This window comes from Lepisosteus platostomus, chromosome 25 (assembly GCF_059453375.1).
Source record: "Lepisosteus platostomus isolate fLepPlt1 chromosome 25, fLepPlt1.hap1, whole genome shotgun sequence".
NCBI classification, from domain to species: Eukaryota; Metazoa; Chordata; class Actinopteri; order Semionotiformes; family Lepisosteidae; genus Lepisosteus; species Lepisosteus platostomus.
Genome location: NC_142635.1, coordinates 4,272,243 through 4,293,215, shown reverse-complemented (window position 1 = coordinate 4,293,215; position 20,973 = coordinate 4,272,243). Strand labels below are relative to the sequence as shown.

Sequence of the window (20,973 nt, the reverse complement as noted above, 5' to 3'; positions counted from 1 at the left end):
CTATAAGAGAAATGGGACAGAATCTCAGAATCATTAACTCTGAGAGTGAATCAGAGTTGGGTGGCTGTAATTGCTCCTATTGCCACTGGTGCTACCTGCCTGTGACTTTCCTGGAAGAGCTGTTGATAAAATTGTGTCCGTTCAACAAAATGTCAGGGCACCTGCTGCAAATGTAAAGACTTAGGGGATTTGCGGAAAATGACTGTGAGTTGGCTGCAGTTAGAGGTGGTTCATGTCTTTTGTTAGGCGGGATCTTTGAGGGAATTAGAGGTGCTCACTTTTCCTTTCTTGGGTGTGGCCTGCAGTGGTGAAGAACAGCAGAGATTGGGAGAGCAGGCTGATGAAGAAGGAAGAGGAGCAAAGAGGGATATGCAACAATGAAACACAGAGGTGCGAGAGTGGCATGGACAGCTACATGGAGCAACTGGAGTCTTTCTTCTGCATGGACCCCTCCACTGGCCAGAGAAGTACATATCTGATCATATAGTTTGGAGAAAGCGATGAGTGTGAAGTGGACTGTGGATGACAGCAGTATTAAACCAGGGGGATTCCTTGTGTCATTGTCTGTGTCTCTGGCTATGCAGAACAGAGCTGCTGTCCAATGGGATGGAAGGGAGGACACAGTGGGAGTTGTTACTACATAAATACTGCAGACAAAGGCTGGGAATCTGCACGCAGCTCCTGTTCGTCACTCGGTTCTCATCTGGTAGTGATTGACGACAAGAAGGAACTGGTGAGGACAACACCCATCCCCATTAACACACACAGATTGCATTATGCACAGCTAGAATGAGGTACATCAATGTAAAGAACTAAAAGAGAACTGCAATGCTATTTTTATCTATTCCGGGTTAGAAAGAATTGGCATTGATGACTGCATTTCAAACCACAATGAAGGTAAAATACACGGTACTCCGTAGTGCGTAACACCTGCAATTCACATCATAAAACAGATTCAATTTCCAGGTATGCACAGTGCCATATTGCTGTGATTCAAAATGAGACAAAAAAATTTCAGTGAGGTGAAGTGGCCCTATTATATTGCAAAGAAGCAGGCTTGTGAACAAATCTCTTTTAATCCAATAGAAATATTGTTCTGGACTATGTGACGGTTATGCCGAAAAATACAACATACTTGTTAACTTTGAATGCAGATAGTGTTGGTAGTGTTGATAGTGTGGCGAAATGTCTGCTGAATAACCTGTACTAAATCGCTCATATGTTGCATTACATTAGTCATTATGGTGACTAGTGAGCAGGAAGGGCTGCCATAGCAATTCTTGTATACTCTCACTCTCGCCTCTGGTGAGACCAGCGGTTTGCAACAACATGACGATTATACACTACTTTCACAAAGGTCACAATTTTTGGCTTAATTCAGAATCTGTAAAATTTTGGTGATAGCATCATTTGAGATATTTTGTTTCAGCAATTAAATAAATAGTCTGAGAAATTAGCTCTGCAGGTCCCCTTTAAAGTGCACTTGCCATGACTGTGTATCCAGAGTAAACCAGCCTGCTGTGTTTGTCTTTGCAGGACATGCTGAGCACTTTTATAAGCTCGGGTTATTACTGGATCGGGCTGAGAAGGAAGAACATGGGAACCTCATGGAGCTGGGTTAATGGCAGAACTCTGAATACATCGTTGTAAGTTCGGAGATGATGCAAGTCAGTCAGCATACAGTGGCTTGCATAAATATTCACCTCGTTCTAACGATTTTCCTTTGTGTTAAACTACAATAACAGATACTCACTTTTAAGAATGAAGAATTTCCTTAACTGGAGTGCCTATGCCAGAAAGCAATGGGCATGAGACAGGATACACACTGGGTGGGACACTGGTCCGTCACAGAGTACACACAGACACAGACACACACGAGCTCACACCAGGGCCTGTTTTCTGAGAAGCAAATTAACCTACCAGTATGTCTTTAGCCTGTTGGGGGAAACCGGAGCACCCACAGGAAACCCACACGAACACTGGGAGAACATACACAATCCATGAGATAACACCCCAGGAATTGAACCCTGGGCTCCAATGCTATGAGGCAGCCATCAAGCTGTGAGCTGTGACCACTGCGCCACCATGCAACCCTCCAAAGGATGTAATTTAATTCATAATTCAGACATAATCCTGTAAACATGTTATCACTCTTGGGGACTTCTCAACACTTGTTTCAACTCTGTTTATATTTCTGTAGGCCAAGTGGCATTTTCTGATGAGTTGCCACACGTTGCACAATGCCGTTACCCAACTGTGGATGTTGGATGTTTGCGCGTTAGGCAGTAACATTAGTTTTTTACAGGACAAAGCCTTGTGCCCAACCTCCAACATGGAGGACCTGGCGCGCCCCGACTTGAGACATGAACCCACTACCCTGAGATTATAGGTCTCATGCTCTACAAACAGAGCTTGCCGGGGCCCTTTCCAAACAATTTAGGATTGAAATGTATTAGGAAACAATTCATTTCTATGCAAGAGCTATTTTTTCAGTAATGCATAAGTTCTTATGTGAAGTTGAAAGTTAAATGTTGCCCTTTGTTTCCAGAATTATTTCAATGCCTAATGAGATGCTCACACTTTTACACATACTCACACTGTCGGGGCGCTGTGGTGGCTCTGTGGCTAAGGATCTGTGGCTGAAAGGTTGCAAGTTCGTTTCTCGCTGCCGGCAGAGGAATCCTACTCCGCTGGAGCCCTGAGCAAGGCCCTTAACCCCAGCTGCTCCAGGGGCGCCGTATAAATGGCTGACCCTGCGCTCTGACCCCCAGCTTCTCTCCCTGTCTGTGTGTCTCATGGAGAGCAAGCTGGGGTCTGCGAAAAGACAAATTCCTAATGCAAGAGATTGTAAATGGCCAATAAAGTGACCATCTTACTGTGACCCCAGTCTTCATCTCCGTCACAGGCTCGTAATTGATGACAGCTATCCGGGTAATTGCATTGTCATACATTGGAGTGGGTCGGAGCGGAAAGTCCATTCGGATTCCTGCAGCGAGCACTTGCACTGGATCTGTGAGAGGAGACAGCCCTGGCGCGGCAGGACAGGGATGGAAGGAGAGAAGAAAGAGAACCAGTGACAGAGAGGGGGACGAATGAGCCGGAAGAGGAGTGAGTTGTGGAGAAAAGTGTATCCAGAGTGAATGGGAGTGAATCAGAGAGACGCCGAGAGACACGTGCAGCAGGCATTTGTAAACTGAGAAAGTGTTAATGAACCCAATGCAGGGTTTTTGTAACCTAACAATCAGAGACCTGTTTGATGTTTCAAGCACTTAAAAAAAATGTATTTCCTCATGTTCTATATAAAGTAGTGTATAATTGTGACCCAGTCAAGCTGTTTGTGAAAAATAAAACTGTCCGAGCTCCTGCCCCGATTCTCTGGTTGTGGAATGTTATTACTACTAGGCCTGTCTGAGAAAGCAGATATACAGTATTTCAATGTTTTTAGTAAGGAGCCCTGAGATGGACAACCCTCATAGAGCTCAGGATGTGCATTCGTGTTACCCTCACAGCATCAGGCATTGCTTAAAGCTGCATGAAGTTTGGCATGAATGGCGTTTTCAATGAAAGTCTGGCACTCTTCCCCTCTGTCCTCTGCATCTCCAGATGGTTTCACCATGCTAATGGGCACTATTGTTTGCAAGAAGGTTTGTAAGCAAAAGCTGTGCTACACACACATTTATGGGCCTATTTGTTGGTGCTGTTTTTTAATGAGTATTCCAAGTTCTTCTCCAGTGAACCATGCTCATGGGCCAAAAACAGACCCACACCAGAACATGTTTGATTTAGAGGAGGTTCTGTTTCATTTACATGGTGGGAACTTCTGCTTCTCATCTTTGCCAGGAGTTATTCTCCTTACCCAGGCATTGCCTTGGAGTATGTTCGAGGCAATTGAGAGTGACATACAGTATACAGTACTCCTGAATACGCTCACACGAATGCACGGATCCACATACAAACACAGTAATATGAATATTCTTATAAAAGCATTTCTGACTGTTGCCCAACTTCCTGTGTTGTGAGAGGACTACTCCCTGTTTCAACATCTACAGGAAAGAGACTCAGCCTTAAGACTTCTAAGTCTTACTCAGTCCAGGCACTCCAGAGAGTGTCAAAAAAAGTGGAAGGAGAGCCTGTGTCTTCATGAGAAGATGGAAAAAGATGTTCCAGACGCAAGTGAATATGAGACACCTGAAGGCGTATATAGTGGACTGCTGGACCCTGAAAAGAATGTGTACTGCACAGTGGACAAAGCTACAGCCAGTCACCTAGGATCACAGAAAACCTGTGAGTACAGAAAAACAAACACTGCAGTCAGTAGAGAATTGTAGACAGATATCAAGGTCTGTAGAATACACAATGCAAGTGTTTGTCTTGCAAACTGGAAGACCAGTAAGCTTGTACCCTGGTAAGGCAGCAGTCTTCGTGCATGTTAGCTTTAGTTTCGCAATGATTTGTGGATTATTTCTGTCACAGGGACTGTTTTACAGATGAACTTTCTTCTGTAAACCCTGACACATCTTCACTGCGATTGATCCTGAACTCGGTGAGCCATTTCTGTCTGTACTGCCCGAGTTGTCCGTAGGATAGAATTGGATCTGATGGAGAAAAGCTCACCTCCCTGTGATGTGTAATGTCTAGTAATGTTTTTGGCTGCCCTGTGGAGCTTTGTCGTCTCTCTGTTTGCAAGGTCACTGTTATGGAGGCTCGCTGAATCAGCCAGGGGTTGTGTTTGTATGCTCTCCCTACAGACTGGCCACAGTGTGCCTGGGGCTGCTGTGTGCAGTCTCACTAACCATCATCATTGCCCTGTGTGTCCACTGTGAGTATAACACACTGTCAGACTGTGTATGTGTCATTCATAAACAAGCATGTGGTATGCAAACAGTCGCAAAAGTCTGGATGAATGTTGAATGTTCCTGGACATCTTTCTTACTATTAGTAGAATATTAATATTTGCAGTCATGCTGGTCTGAAAAATCCTGTGGTTTGTAGGATTGCTAGGAGATTTCAGGACTTGTTTATTCTAAAGTTACACCTATCATACTGTATGCCTCATGGACTTGTTGGCGTTTAAATAGACCAGGTCATTGTAGGGTTATAATGACAGACTTCTAAGGCTCTGGTCATAGTAGGGATGTGATGACTCTGCTCACTCTGCCTGTGTCTTCCCTCGTCATTGGCTGTAATAGCACAGAACGTTTATGGTGCATTCTGTTACCACTCGGTGTACTGGAATTGACACTGGTGTGGAGCTGTGAACAGGTGCTGAACAGGTGAACAGGTGGTAGGGTGCTGGAAACAGAACTGGAAGGTTAGGGGTTCAAATCCTAGCTGAGACACAGCTGTTATCTCCTTAAGCAAAGCACTTGACCTGAATTGCTCCAGTAAAATACCCAGCGTTGAAAATGTGAGTTGTTTAAGATTAAAGTATCTGCCAATTTCACGAGCGGTTAATTCGTATCACCAGATGGATGGAAATAGAGGCAGTAGTAGTCATCCATAATGTTGCTGTATGTTCATGTTGCTGTGGGTCTCTGCGTTCCCTTCGTTTTCCTCTCTATCCAGACAATGGAGTGCGTGACCAACCCTCCTCCCAGAATAATTCCCTGTGGATGACGGAACTGAATCAGCTCCAGCTGAAGTACAGCAACCTGAGAAAAGACCATGACGAGTTACAGAGAGAGGTCACTGAGCTGAGTGAGTGCTTCCCTCTGTCCGATGCCTTTAGACGCACACAAAGAACCTGTGTTCTGTGATTACTGTACTCAGCATGAAAAGAGAAACTCACGATCAAGTTTGAAATGATCTCAAGTTTTGACATTTCACAACAAGTGTGGTTAAGGCTGCTGTCATGTGTTTTACAGCTTGTTCTGAGTGCCCGTTTGTGGGTCAGATAAGGGTCTTTACACATAGCAGTCCCACTCTCTCTCTGTTGGAATAAAAGATGCTTATAATGCACACCGTCACTGTTGTATCCATTACTGGAATGTAAGCGTTTTTGCTTTGGGGATGGCTTTACACGGTTTCTGCAAGCTGCAAGCAATGACACACACACACAAAAAGTCTTATCGCTCTCCCAGCAGCAGCACAAGCCTTACTGCTCTACAGTACTTCCTCTGCAAAACCCCTTTATACAAATAAAACCCAAAAGGTGACAATCTTCACATTTCAATGAAACATCGTTCGATGGATTAGTTTGATGGACACAGCTGGATTTCAGGCACATACATCACAATTGTCATGTCATGTCATTTCCCAAACTGCTGCATGGTAAGTTCGTTTTGAAGAGCTTTTTGCCGCCAGAGACATTGCCCAGGGGTCAATACGAGGAAGTAGCTCTCCTTGACCCTCAACCACCTGCTGCACGATGCCATCTGCAACCGGAACACCACAATCCTCCGACTAGAAAACCGGCACTCACCTCCTAACACAATGAGGCGCCTTTGTGAAAAAAGCAACGACAATGGCGCCAACTGGGCTAAGAAAAAGTGGCAAGACGCGTGGAATAATAACAACCACAGACTGAAACGGTTTATTGACACAGTATTTAACAAACCCGCTGGAAATGACCTACCCAGACAAGCCTGGGTTAAGCTGAACTGACTAAGAACTGGACATGGCCGTTTCTGGGCCACCCTACACAAGTGGGGTCTCACTGACGACCCAATTTGCGAATGCGGCGACGGCAAAGAGCAGACGGCCGACCACATTCTATACTCCTGCCCTCGCTTCTGGTGTCCCGGCAACTTCACCGATTTGGATGATGCCAGCCACAACTGGCTGAGGCACCTGACTGTGACAATATAACTATGTAACCTCTGCATGTTAAACTCATACGAATTTATATTCCCAAACTGCTTTATACCATACTGTGTCGCAGGAAAGCCAGAGCCTACCAAGCAAACAATGAGCGCAAGGCAAGGTACACCCTGGATGGGACGCCAGTCCATCGCAGGGCAAGAGCAAGCCATGGGGACAGTTTGGAGGCCACGGTAAAGGCTGAGGGGGATAATCCTACTCTCGAGAAACACCCATGGATCTTGATCTGAGAATCAGGACCTCGGTTTGACGTCTCATCCGAAAGATGTTGCCCACTACAGTATAGTGTCCCCACAACTATACCAGGGCATTAGGACCCACACCAATAGGAGGGTGGGCGCCCACCACTAGTCCCACTCACACCACTAGCACCCAGATTAAACTCACATGAACACGGGAAGAACATGCAAACTCCACACAGACAGCACCTCGGGTCCAGAATTGCACCCGGGGTCCCAGTGCTGTGAGGCTAACCTGCTGACCCTGCACACCAGATGCATTCCATAAACAGTTGTGTTGTCCTCATATGCACCAGATACAGTATATTGGAATATATTCAGTATACTGATGGAAAAAAGAAACGCCACATTTTCTAGAATGAGAATACTATAGTTATAGCTTATGTACTTTCACAAAAAGGTGTCGATTTGTTTTAAGCCCTCTGACCAGCCATACACCTTGTGCAGGGAGGCATTGCAACTTGCCAATCACACAAAAGCTCATTAGGTGCACTTTTACCCAACGAGGTCCAGGTGGAACAATGCCTGATCAGGTCACCTTTAAAAAGGCCTTAATTCAAAGCTTAGGTTACTGCAAGAAAAAGGCCACACTTAGTCAGTTTTCTGTGCATTCCATAATGCCTCAGAAGCAAGGGAGAAGGCCATTGGCATGCTGCAGGCAGGCATGTCATGTGCCAGTGTTGCCAGACACTATGGAGTAAGTCATTCCACTGTGTCCCGACTGCAGAGAAGGTTTCAGCAGACCGGCAGGACAGATGATCGTCCAAGTTTCAGTGGCCCTCGAGTGACCACACCAGAGCAGGACCGACACATCAGACTGGTCCATCTGAGAGATCGTTTCAGATCTGCCACCCGTACTGCTGCTGAAACTGCCAGCAGACACAATGCCCACATCAGTGATGGGACACTGAGGCTCCATGCTGCTGGCCTTAGAGCAAGGCGACCCGTCACAGGCCCTCTGCTCACACCTCCTAGACGTCACACCCGACTGGCTGGGGCCAGACAGAGGCTGCGATGGACTCGTCAGCAGTGGCATCAGGTCCCCTTCACGGATGAGTCCCTCTTCAGCCTGTTCCACACAGATGGGAGGGCCAGAGTGTGGAGGAGGATGTGCTGTATCATTTTCCATCAGTATATATACACACCAGATGAGGTCTATGGTATATTGAGATTTATTGCCGGAGGCCAGCTGCATGGTGACCTCTAGTGGACACCTCCCTGTCATTGCAGTTAATTCCTGGAGCGCCCTTGCAGAAGAAGTAAATGTGTTTGCTGGTGCATGTACTGTAGCAGAAAAAATAATACACTTTAACATAAGATGGGAAGCTTGATGAAACTATCTGTGCAGAAGATATTTGTGCAGAAGATTTCTGTGCACGTGTTGAGGTGTCGTTTCTGTCCTTCAGAGATTGCAAGGAAAAGATCAAATTGCACAATGCCACAGCCCAGGGTAATGACCATGAATCTCTCTCAGCAATGCTGCTGAAGCAGGTACCCTGGTTTCTTTCAAGAAACAGCTGGATGAAATCCTGGGGTCAATCAATTACTAACTAGGAGATGGGCTGGACATGCTGAAGCATGTCCTCTTTTCATTATTAACTGTTCTTAAGCTCTTAAACTCAACCTTTAAGAAAAAAGGTTCTGATTGTCAGGAAAAATACCCAGTGTCTTTGTGGGAACAGGTACCCTTTTCATTTTCCAGAAAAAAACACGTGAAATCAAGGTCCTTCATTTAATCCCTAACAATTATAAGTGTAAGAAAGGTCGAATGTCCGCCCATTATTTCTAACCTTTCTTAGGTCCATAAATATTAGCTGCCGAGCTCTGCATCATCTCCATCACATCTGTTTGTGGAGATGACATTCCTTCAATGCATTGAGCTGACTTAGACAGAGATGGAGAGGTACTGATGTGAGCTGCTGTCGTCTGTTACAGACAGAGTCTGCAAACCCTGTCCTCGGCGCTGGAAGCTCTTCGACTCCAAGTGTTACTACTTCTCTGCTGATAAACTGAACTGGACTGACAGTCGCACTGCCTGCAGGAAGCAGGGAGCTGACCTGGTGATTATAAACAGCAGAAATGAACAGGTAGGAGACTTGGATCTCACATCTGACAGCACTGTATTCCCCTTGTTTGGATTCCTGTGTTTGGTGGAACATCCCATTGTCCCACACTCTATTTCTCTTTAATGTTCTCTGCTCCCTGAAAATATAGCTGGGTATAAGGTGGAAACCATATACTTCCAAGTTTAAAAGTGTTAAGAGGGTCTCTGTGAACTTTGTACACAATTTTCCAGCAGAAGATGCAATATTTTATAAGGTGGACAGAACTAGTTTGAACTGGAATGGAAGAATGCAGAACACAAGGGCTACTACAGTATGTAATTCGATACTGTGTTATATAGGAATGCGTGCTGCAGACCTACAGTAAGTAACCAATTGTGTTAAAAGAAGTGATCTTTAGCAAATAGGGAGGTGGGAAGATGTGTATGATTTTGGAACACTGTATGCACAGGGAAGTGTGATAGAGATCAGGAATATATTTATGGACTATTGCAGTTTAATTACCTTGAGAAAAATACACAGGACATCTCTGAGTGCTTTGCTCCCATGCGCATTAAATAAAAACGTCTTTTAACTTCTGAGACGGACCCCTGACTGCCTTTCAAGGGGAAGCAGGGGACAAATTCCTCCAACAAAAGAATGTGCCATTCAGTTTTGATTTCATTCATTTCCACCGAGAGGATGTCTGCTTGTCTTTGAGGTATGTTTTCTCTTATGCAATCTGAAGTCCCGGAATAGACCCCCACCCCCTCTCCCTTATTTCTCTGTATGATGCAAAGGAAACCTGAGTGCCAAAAACAACAAAAGAACAGAAATCGAAACACAGCATGGAGTATGACTATTTATATCCCCACTTTGCTGTTTCTGGACTGCAAAGAGTTTTCATTGTTTTAGGAATTCAGATCTGGATTTGTTAAGAAAAGAAAATTCCTATTTTGATAGGAATCCCAATCCTAGTGCTGCTGGTTTTTGTTTCATTCCAGGTTTCCTTTACACCACTGCACATTTGATTCATTTCATTTGACATTTATTTTGAACTGTTCCCAGCTCTTAAACATGCAGGCGGTTGCCTTTAACTATCGATCTGGCCAGCACATTTCAAAGGCAAAATACAATCCCAGACCTTTAAGTAAAAAAAAAACAAAACTTGTCACTTTTCCACTCAAGCAACTCGTTAGTTCAATTAACGCTCCAATTAGGTAATTAAGCTCGGCTGGAATGAAAACGAGCAAAAGAGGTTTTTGAAGTTTCTCTTAAGTCTAAATGGAACAACTTGTTAATGAGCCCAATACCATTACTAAATTGATATTGCCACTTAATTACCATGTGGGGACAGACAATGCAGTAGTCTTATGCGAATTAAAAAAAACACTTTTTTTCCCCAATTTTGTTAGAATATACCTCTCATTTCCTTATTTTCACAATTACATCATCTGCTGATTAAATAAATTGGCAGGCTGTTCTCCATACCTCCAACCTACGAACTCGTTAGATCACCTGTCAGTGCAACTCTTTTCTTCAAGACAAGACGCAGAGCTTTCAACCCGGATAACTTCAAATTATCCCTGGAGCCTTTTTTGTTTTCAAAATTCACTGAGGATTACAGCATTTTCCAGTCCCAGTTTCCTTTTTAAGGCTTGAAAGTAACCTGCTGTCTTGTGTTTAGGAATTCATTACAAACCAAACTAATGGAAAATCCTACTGGATCGGCCTTACTGATATGGCTGAAGAAGGCGTCTGGCGCTGGGTGGATAATCGTTCTTTGAATGAAACGTGAGAAAAGTACAGTATGTTTTTTTTTGTCTTAGTGGGGTGGAGTAAACAGGGCTCTTAGTGGATTGACTATACCTACACTACTAAGTGGTGACCTGTGTGTAATGGGGAGAGGGTCAGTAGGAGGGATAGACTGTGCCTCTAAGAAACAGAGCCAGGAAGATTGAGATTTACAAGGATATGTAACTAAAAAACGCAACAGTCTCACACATTGAGGTAGACTGAGAAAGAGAGATGCAGGATCCATTCAGAGAGCTTTAGACATACCCAGCCAAATCTAAACACTGAAGTGTGCTTATGTGCTGCACATTGGTGGTAGTATTGGGATTCCCCATTACCTGTGAAGCGCTTTGAGTGGAGTGTCCAGAAAAGCGCTATATAAGTGTAAGCATTTCTTCTTCTTCTTCTTCTTATGCATGCTGGTTCTTGGGGGTGACAGAGAGCAGTGGATCTCGGAGTCTGAAGCTGTGTTCCAGTATGAGTCTTAGCTCTTTGTCTGGGCTGTGTGACTGTATTCAGGCTGAAACCTCATTCTGCTCTGTTGCAGGTACTGGAATGACAAGCAACCCGATCTTCGCCAAAAAAAACAGGACTGTGTCTTCGCCAACCCCAAAGCCAAAGGCTTGACCACCTGGCATGACCACCACTGCAGCACCAATATTTACAGGATCTGTGAAGTTAATGCACAGAGTCTCCACTCTTAACCCCGCCTCTGTGGGTAACCACAGCTGGGTGTGCTGGCCTGCACTGCGAAGAGCAGTATTCCGCTCTTGAATTTAAACTAATATAAATTCATCTTATCATTTTGCATCAAATTCAGCAATTCTGCTTTGGCTCTGCATGGAGTCTAGAGTAAAAATATAATTCTCCTTTCTGACTCATTAAGTGCATGAGAATATTGGAGACTACGAAGGATTTCAGTCCATCTGTTCAGTAAATCAAACTGTGTAGTTCAGTTTCATTTTCCACAAACATGGCTGGAGAGCTTGTTCCACACTCCCACCACCCTTTGTGTAAATATATTTTTTTTGTGTAAATATATGTTTTCTCAGATTTAAATGCATTCTATGGGTGGTTAAGCACCAGCTTTTCCAAAATCATGTTTAACCACTCTGTCTCTAGATGTTGAAATCCTTTTGCAGTATTCTACTGCTCTGTATCCTGATTGCTAAATGGTTTTTCAAAGGGCATAAGGAATCGTTAAACCTTTGACATTTGTAGAACTAAATTTAAACCTCTTGCACTTTAACATCTTAGCCATTTTTAATTTTGGCTTTGTGTATGTTTTTATCTTTCATTGCTTATTTATTTTAGCCGGTTTTATTCCAAGGAAGGGCTTATGTCTTTGTGTTGCATGAAAGATGCTACATGTGTTTAATTTAGATGTAGAAGGTGCTGTAGCCTTTCCTGATGCAGGCATTTTGTGATTAATGTGCTATTTCAAATCAAAAAAAGCTAATGTAAAAACAGAAGGCTGTTTTGCAATCAAAATAAAGGCAAACTTAACATTGTATATGACACGTTTTCTGATGCTGAAACTGAAATTGAAAATAAATGCGTGACGCAAAGAGAAGTATGTAAAAGTTAAAGCTGCAAGATCACAGCAGGAGATATTTTCACAAGGTTTACTTGAGGTTTTGGGAGACCTGGTTACTGTTGTAAAAAATGAAATTACAGGAAAAGATTTAATTGTGTCAGGTTGTCCAATGGAATGACTGTAATGATACAAACTAGCCACTAGCTGCCAAAATACAGCCGAGAAGGCATTTGAGAATTAGTTTAAACCTAGTGTTCAGAGTCACAATTGTAGTTGGTTGGATTTTTACAGTACGTTGTTGAGAGGGAGTTCTTATGTTAAAAAAGAGGCAAGTTTTAAAACTTTGTTTGAGGCTTGGAGCTCTCGTGGACTTTAAGCAGCTGTTTCGTGTGTGTTGTGTGAGTATGGATTCCCTGAACCACTCTTTTAGAAGAGTCTACATCAAAATCTTACAACACAATGTGTGTCTATTACAAACATAGTTTGCTGGTGTGCAGGTCTCGCTAAGGAAATTCCACAGTGGAATCAGGAGTCAAAACGAGAAGAAGCTTCTAATCAGCATAAAATAGTAATAACCGAATCACCCCGGTGTTTACTGGTGTGGGTGGTATGTCTGCAATTAACTTCCATATTTGGAAAATGATCAGACATTTTGCCATATAGAGCAACTGCAATTCTGTGGTTAAAAAGCACAAGCTTTCTTGAATAAAAAAGAAGACAATTCGTTCATTTATGTTTAGGAAATTAGGGTAATTGAAATGAAGTCCAAAGAATCTGGTGATTTAGGAATGACGTATACGAATCTATTGGACTGGGACTCTCTAGGAGTCCCCTATTATATAGACTGAGCCTGTGTATCAGTGCACAGAGAGTTGGTGGTATAGTGTGATTGTATCTTGGTGTGCATTTATTGACGTGGACAACGGATGGGTCATGTTACAGCATTGACACCAAAAAAGGAGAAGTAGTTGAGTGTGAAATAGAGTAAGGACTCTTCCTTCCACCCTTTCTTCCTGTTTTAAGTAATATTTTGTATGTGAATCTGCAAAGAATACCAGCTTGACAGTTGTTCCTGCCATTCTGTGAGCCAGCTCAGTGTCAGATTGCCTGGACATCAAGCAATCAGTTGTTCGGTCAGTCGGTCAGTGGATCAGAGTTTACCAATGCTTGACGAGCTTTCTTACTCATCTGTGAGGTTCACAAAAAACTCTAGCCCCACAGGACGAGGTGAGTCTCTCAATTTTGCAATGCAGTTTTCATATACTGCAGTGTCTCACTGAGAATGGTTGCTTTCTTGTTTCAAATTTAAGGCTCCACTGGACTGTCCAGTCAACATGTCAGTATCTGTCATTTTGGAGTAGAAATAATTAGATGTAGTGTCCAGTCTAGCAGTGTGGCTGTATTCAATTCTCTCCCTGTCTGAATGGTATTAACATACAGCAGTGTCCAGCCGGGCCCTGTGTGTATTCACCCTCACTTCTCTTCTCTCTCCCAGTGAGGGAAGATGAGGTGACCTACGCAGAAGTGAAAACAGCAAGATTTTCCCCAATCCAGACGTCTCCTCCTCCTCACCCAGCAGGTCAGGCAACCTCTGATTTAACCCAGTTCTTTTTTAATTGGTACCGTGGCGACTTAAAACACCAGTTTCCACTGTGAATCCAGGGCCCTGGATGAAACTGGACTGCAGCTCTTTGGAATAGCTGTATAATCCTTAACACTGCCGAACGCTAGATAAGTACTGTGGATTCTTGCAAGATTCGTCTACATTATAATCACAGTTCAGAGTACAGCTATGTCATGCTGATGAGTGCTAATAAGGGTGAAACAGCTGTCTGTAAAACTTTCCTAGATGGTGAATTCTGCTCTTTAATATTGTGGAACAGTCAGACATAATGCTCACATAATCTAACGATTCATAGGTGTTTTGTAAAAGCTGGTGTCAGTGCAAGAATCTCTAGTTTAAACAATTTGGGGGATGGAGTCCTTCTCCTTTATTTGAACATGCAGCGTTTCTTTACTAATAGAAACATCATCCGGTTTGCAATATCTGTGACACCAGGAGATATGACTGCCTCTGTACCGATGCTTGAAAGTTTTTCAGTTGAAATAAGGAACACTTTTGCAGCTGAAATACGGAACAGTCAACAACGACAACAAAAAAGAAAGCAAATCAAAATACTTAGCTGAGCTTTTCAAAACCTGGAGAACAAGACGACAATTTGGGAAGGAAGTTCTGCTGCTTAAAGGGATTTAATGGTGCTACTGAAAAGTTAAAGGAACATGCAGACATCTAAAGTAAGTGATGTGCTTTTTGCCTGGAAATAACCCAGTCAAAGTACAGTCCTTGCCCTCGACTAGCATTCCGACTGCTGAGATAGAGCAGTCTGTATTCAGTCTTAATAGTGCACCCACTGGTCCGGGCAGAGGACACTGCACAGCTATCAGATTGACAGTCGCAGCTCTCTTCTGCAACAAGTGCACCTCTATTGTGTTCCACGTCACATCTGACACTGTGGAGCCCCAGCAGATAGTGAGCACAGTAGGCTGTAGCAGCAACAGTAGTAAATGCATCTTTTCCACACCCATCAGTACTGACAATATGCTGAGCCCCAGGATTGAGCAGTATACTGCACTTAAGGAGAAGGCTGCTGGCAAAACCTTGCTCCCCACCAGACCAGAGCCCTTGTCACTCCCTGGCTATATCGGAGGACTGGATGTGCACAGAACCACCCAACCATCCTGAGCATTGCAGAGGATCGAACGTTTCCACCTTATAAACTCTGCACTAGCAGAGGCAGAGCTGCCCTGCCACACAGCGCTAACGTCCAGCCCTCATCTGCCAGCAGGGATGACCGGCTGTCTGCCCTCCCGCCTTCCTCTGTCTGCATCGTCCTCTGTCAGTATCTATCCATCTATCCATCCATCTATCCATCCATCTATCCATCCATCTATCTATCCCTATCCATCCATCCATCCATCCATCCATCCATCCATCCATCCATCCATCCATCCATCCATCCATCCATCCATCCATCTATCTATCTATCTATCTATCTATCTATCTATCTATCTATCTATCTATCTATCTATCTATCTATCTATCTATCTATCTATCTATCTATCTATCTATCTATCTATCTATCTATCTATCTATCTATCTATCTATCTATCTATCTATCTATCTATCTATCTATCTATCTATCTATCTATCTATCTATCTATCTATCTATCTATCTATCAGTGTCGCTGACTGAGAGCCATGCAACGTCCCCAGCTTTGGCCTCAGCCCTGAGCCATGGGCTCAAGTCCCATCACCACAGATGTTTATCCTTTAAGCTACAACTTTAAGAAAGATAAATCTACTACCATGGTGGCTAATTATTATTATTATTTATATTAATTTGGACAATGATTATAATTCACATTATGAATTATTTTTTATCATGATGCATGTACCTCATAGATCTGTCTCACATATGCCTAATGACCCAACTTTAAATCAACAAACTGACCTGGGCTGGAAACAGAGATTGTTCTAAATAGTAAATAGTAAATAAGAGAACTGAATCCTTCCTAACGGGTTTTGCTCTCTTCTGTGGGGGAAATTGGGGTTTCCTGTATTACTCAATCTAAAATTGCCTCTTCTTGGTTAGTGATGTTTTGTTTGAAATAGGGAAATTGGTTCTCTTTCATTTGTCAGCCTCTGGTTAGAGAAGAACATTTAATCCTGGGCAGGATTATTTTGTTAAATAGGATGCAGTTTCCTTCTTTGCCTTTTTAAATGTTTTAGGTTTAGAATGGAGAGGTTGAAGTATTGGTTTTCCATGTTGTTGATACAGGCAGGGCTAAGATGTCTCATGATTTGTAAACATCTGTTTATAGCTGTAACTGTAGTATGTGGTATATTTGTGTTATTTATTGTGATAAAATGTGCTTGACCCATCTAGGTTTACCACTTGGTTATGACTATATTATCAAGCTGTGATAGAGAATAAAAAGCACAGGTGCTGTGTAGCACTTCGTATTCACACTATAGGAGGTGAAATTATTATTAATTTGTATTATTTGCTGGCAAAGCAAGCTGTCGTCAGGGACTGAATGACTGAAATGCACAAGAATATGAAAGTTTACTTATTCTTGTTTTGTTTTAACTACTATAGTCACATCGAGCTGTGCATCTTCTCCTAACCCTGAACATAGAAGCAGTTCTCTTTGTCCGCTACACTGGTATTGTAATTTCCTGTGAAGAGAGTGTTCTGTGCAGGCCAGAAGATAATTTGGAAATGTGTGGTGAACAAATTCTACCAGTTACTTGTGTAACAGCGGTTGCAAATTGGATATCAGAAATGTACACAGATTGACACTATAAATGAATGTTTGTTGATTGTTTATCCTGTTCAGTTTTGCCGTGGCAATACAGAGTAATGTTGTGAGAGTGCTGTCTCTTCGCTGGACCAGTGTTTCCATTTTCCTGGAAGAGTATTGTTCCCTCTCACCACACTTCTTTTCATGATTTGTACTCTTGCACAGCACTCTTTACTGTGAAAGCAGGGGGTTTCGCACATTACACTCTCCATGGATATTTTGGATTTGGCCAATTTATCTTCGTACACAGGATTGAGCTTCATATAGTGGCGCCTGCTTGTTTCTTCAGTGTACAACAGTTCAGTATGGTGTTACCTGTTCTCTTATTTCCACCAGAATCTGTGTCTGGAATGAAGGCAGAGTCCAGCCCTCCTCCCTACAGGCTGGCAGCTGTGTGTCTGGGGCTGCTATGTGCTGCCCTATTGATTGCCATCATAGCCTTGAGTGTCTACCGTGAGTGTAAAGCACACTTGTATGAACGATGCTTGTTAACCTGAGTTAGATTGTGTGACCATTAGTTAGATGTGAGCATTGCTTAACATGTGTTTACATGTGTACAAATATCCTAGTGTTCTGAACTGTTCCTAGAAGGATACCTGATGTAAAAGGCTGTCTGAAAGACCAGAGCCAGGAGGTTTAAAATGAATTGCTGCCTGGCTGCCATTGTTGTTTATTGCACTAAGAGAAAAAAAAGCAAGGTCTTTACCAAATAGCAGCCCTAATGGATTAATTGTCTACATCAGGGATGACCTGATCTTGGAAAGCTGGCGAGTCAGTAGGTATTACTTTTAACTCGGCTCTTAACCATGTAAGTCAGCTAAAAGCCAGCTAGTTGGCTAAATGGGACCAATTTAACAGCTCATCCCAGCAAGTGAGAAAACCTGCAGGCATTACCAGCCCAGGATTGGTAACCCCTGATCTTCATTTTAAGAATGTTCCAGGACGTGCCCTTAACCCCCTGAAAATTAAGCAGCTTGACATTGTGGAGGAGGGTGTGTCTCTGAATCCATGGATGACTGCGATCGAATTCCAGCAGATGGCAGAGCAGGGCTGCTCCTTTCAGGCATAATAGACAGCGATGCAGCAGTGTATGGCTCAGGATCTGCGCCTGTGGCTGGAAGGCTGCCGGTTCAAATCCCGCAGCTGGCAGAGGAATCCTACTTCGTTGGGCCCCTGAGCAAGGCCCTGAACCCCAGGTGCTCCAGGGGCCCCGTATAAATGGCCCCCAAGCTTCTCTCCCTGTCTGTGTGTCTCTTGGAGAGCAAGCTGGGGTATGCAGAAAGACAAATCCCTAACACAAGAAATTGTATATGGCCAATAAATCTTAAAGTGATCTTGCAAAGTAGTAGACATTCCTAGTACTTAATCCTTTGGAGGGTTACTGGGATGATTTCAGAAGGATTACTCGTGGAAAGCCTGTTTGAATTCTGTCTTGTGCATCCCCACTGACTGAATGTCAGAAGTGTAATATTCTAAGCATATAAGTTCACAAAAATCAGTGTCATTTATTTTTCCCTACAAACAATGTTTGTATCTCCTCTCCACAGATGGCACTTCATCTCACAGTGCCAGGAAAGAGATCACTACCCTGACTGCAGCTGTTGGCCAATTACGGAACGAGAGGACCCAGTTCTTTACGGTCTTGTCTGAGAAATTCCCGATTCTACAACAGTACTGTCAGGTTGCAGAGAACGGTTCACAGGGTGAGTGTACAGGGCTTGTGTGTCCCAGCAGGAGGTGAACTTGTGGGGTGCCAAGAGCGCAAGAGTGTACTGGTCTTACAGCGGGAAAGAAGGAGATCCTTCCATGCATTGGAAGAATTTTCCTATTATGGGTGTTGTGGCACCACAGACTTACTGTAATAACATGGTCCTACCTGGAAGTGGAAGGCGATTTAACGTTAGTGTATTCCAACTCAGTTTGTTATTCCACACAGATGTCTTTATCCAGACAAGTAGTAGACCGTGGCCTCTTATTCCTAGGTCTGCACTTCCAGACAATCCAAGAGCATACTTGATTCATAGTATATCCCTTCTAAGCTTGCTTAACTGTTTGTCACATGTTGTACAGTGAAGACATGAGATATACTGATACACTGATAGAAACTGCTGTTGTCTGTTTTATCTTTATACAGAGTTTATCTGTAAAGCGTGTCCATCAAACTGGATAAACATGAACTCCACCTGTTACTACTTCTCTTCTGATGCAATGAATTGGAATGAGAGTTTCTTTCACTGTAGATTCCTGGGTGCTAACCTGGTGATTATAAACAGTGATGAAAAACAGGTAGGAAACAATGTGATTCTGTTCTGGAAAGAGAGAGAATATGTCTGCGTCTAGCAGTGTGCAAGAGCACCAGCTAAGGAATTTTGTAATTGTATGTTTTGTATTCAGAAATTTGTCTTCGAACACAGTAAAGAAACCTACTGGATTGGCCTGAACGATGCCGCAAAAGAGGATACATTCATGTGGGTGAATGGCACTAAACTGACAAAAGGGTAAGAGTAGTGGCAGAGTCAGGTACTAAACTTCCATCTCACTGTAACGGGAGTCCAGGCTCCTGTGAAGCGTATTTCAGGACCCTGAGCAGACGGTATAATCCGGAACAAAGTGGAGAAGGACAACAGGGAGGAGACGGCGAGGATCAGGAGGGGTTGACAGACAGGGGGGCCTGATGGTGGTGATCCAGTGCTCGGGGGGCGTAGCCAAGGCAAACAATCCTGACAGTCCAAAGGGGGAATCCGGGGCGCGGTCCAGGGTCCAGGAACCGGGGGATCCATCCGAGACAAAGAAGGTTAAAATCCGGAACCGGATCCGGAACAGGAGCAAGGAGTAAAACCAGGGTAACGTGGCCAGGCGCTCCGAGCCCCGGACTCAGACGGTCAGGGCGCCTATGCCATCGGGTCTCTCCTGGACCCACTGGTAGGCGGTCTTCCGGGCGTCCATCTCCCAGTGCTGAGCCAGCAATAGCGGGAGCACCAGGCTTAAATAATGACAGACTAAACAGGGGGGAGGTGCACATAATGAACTAAAATACGAAAGGGTCGGAGCGCCCTTAAGAGGAGGGATGACGATCGTGAAACTCACTAAATGAGATGTGTGCACACAGATGTTGAGGTAATTATTTACTATTTATCTAGTGACACACAGTGATAGAGAGGTAGAGCAAAGTTTTTTGGAAGGTGAGGGGCACTGTCTACAGCCTGGCCTACCGAAGTGAATGTAGCTTGAGTCTTGGAGCTTCCTAGGTGCAATAATGTTCTGGCTGAATTGTGTTGCTGTTCTGTTCCAGGTACTGGGACAAGAGGCAGCCTGACAATCACGAGGACGAGGACTGTGTGACTATCAATCGTGTGGCCAGCTTTCAGATGGCCTGGAATGACCTAAAGTGCAGCATAAAGGAACGCTTTATCTGTGAAGCCAAAGCCCTGGATCTTTCTGCTGACTCACTCTCCTGAGCGCAGCCACTGCAACTACAGTACATGTCTTGTCTGTGTCATAGGAAAGAAAGACCGGAATGTGTATTGTAACGACAGCTAAAGGGAGAAAGGATTTGATAGTATCCTGATATATGTTGTTGTTGTAACTACTGTATTTACTATGAAACCACAGCTACCTCAAAACCCTGGAAGGAAATTAAAACCCCTTTTAACATCAGGAGTAGTAGCTCCCATTTAGAATGTAGACGCTAGATTTTAGTGGAAGAAGGGTCCCCAAATACCATGAATGTCTGCACCCAAGACAAAGTAATACCATTCAATACAGGACATCCACCCCAAAATGAAACACAATACAAAACGCTGTGCACCAGATCCCATTTTAAATGTGGAACTGAAGCACAGCAGAATCAAGCCACAAGATGGCTGTCCTAGCTTTGACTGTTGATTGCTTCTCTGTAGCTTAAATCCAAATGCTCCTTGTCTTCCCAAGATTGGCGACTCTCCAGCGGCAGGACGGATCTCCATGCCTTGTGTTTCGTATGGAGCAGGAGACAGATCAATGTCAGTGGCCCCCACTAGAGCTCACTCTGTTAAGGGGCTTTGCTTGTGAATAGTTCACCTGTTGAGTAATTGGGTGACGGGTCAATATTTAGTTCCACCAATAAAGCTTAGTAATTCTAATCATGTCTCTTCTCCATCTTAATTAGTTGGTCTGTATTTATATGAGACCTTGATAT

At 43.7% G+C, this 20,973-nt stretch overlaps 1 protein-coding gene across 1 annotated transcript; it reads left to right on the top strand.

Moving 5' to 3' along the window:
* The first annotated feature begins 1,530 nt into the window (after nucleotides 1–1,530).
* On the top strand, nucleotides 1,531–20,917 carry LOC148640801 (uncharacterized). Its single transcript, XM_088620115.1, has 14 exons — nucleotides 1,531–1,646; nucleotides 2,888–3,108; nucleotides 4,050–4,284; nucleotides 5,566–5,697; nucleotides 8,994–9,145; nucleotides 10,788–10,894; nucleotides 11,442–11,595; nucleotides 13,475–13,658; nucleotides 13,927–14,010; nucleotides 17,133–17,249; nucleotides 18,344–18,499; nucleotides 18,931–19,082; nucleotides 19,191–19,294; nucleotides 20,089–20,917. The coding sequence occupies exons 3-14, from the start codon at nucleotides 4,149–4,151 to the stop codon at nucleotides 20,252–20,254; spliced, it is 1,644 nt and encodes a 547-aa protein (XP_088476241.1). The 5' UTR covers nucleotides 1,531–1,646; nucleotides 2,888–3,108; nucleotides 4,050–4,148; the 3' UTR covers nucleotides 20,255–20,917.
* Nucleotides 20,918–20,973: the final 56 nt, after the last annotated feature.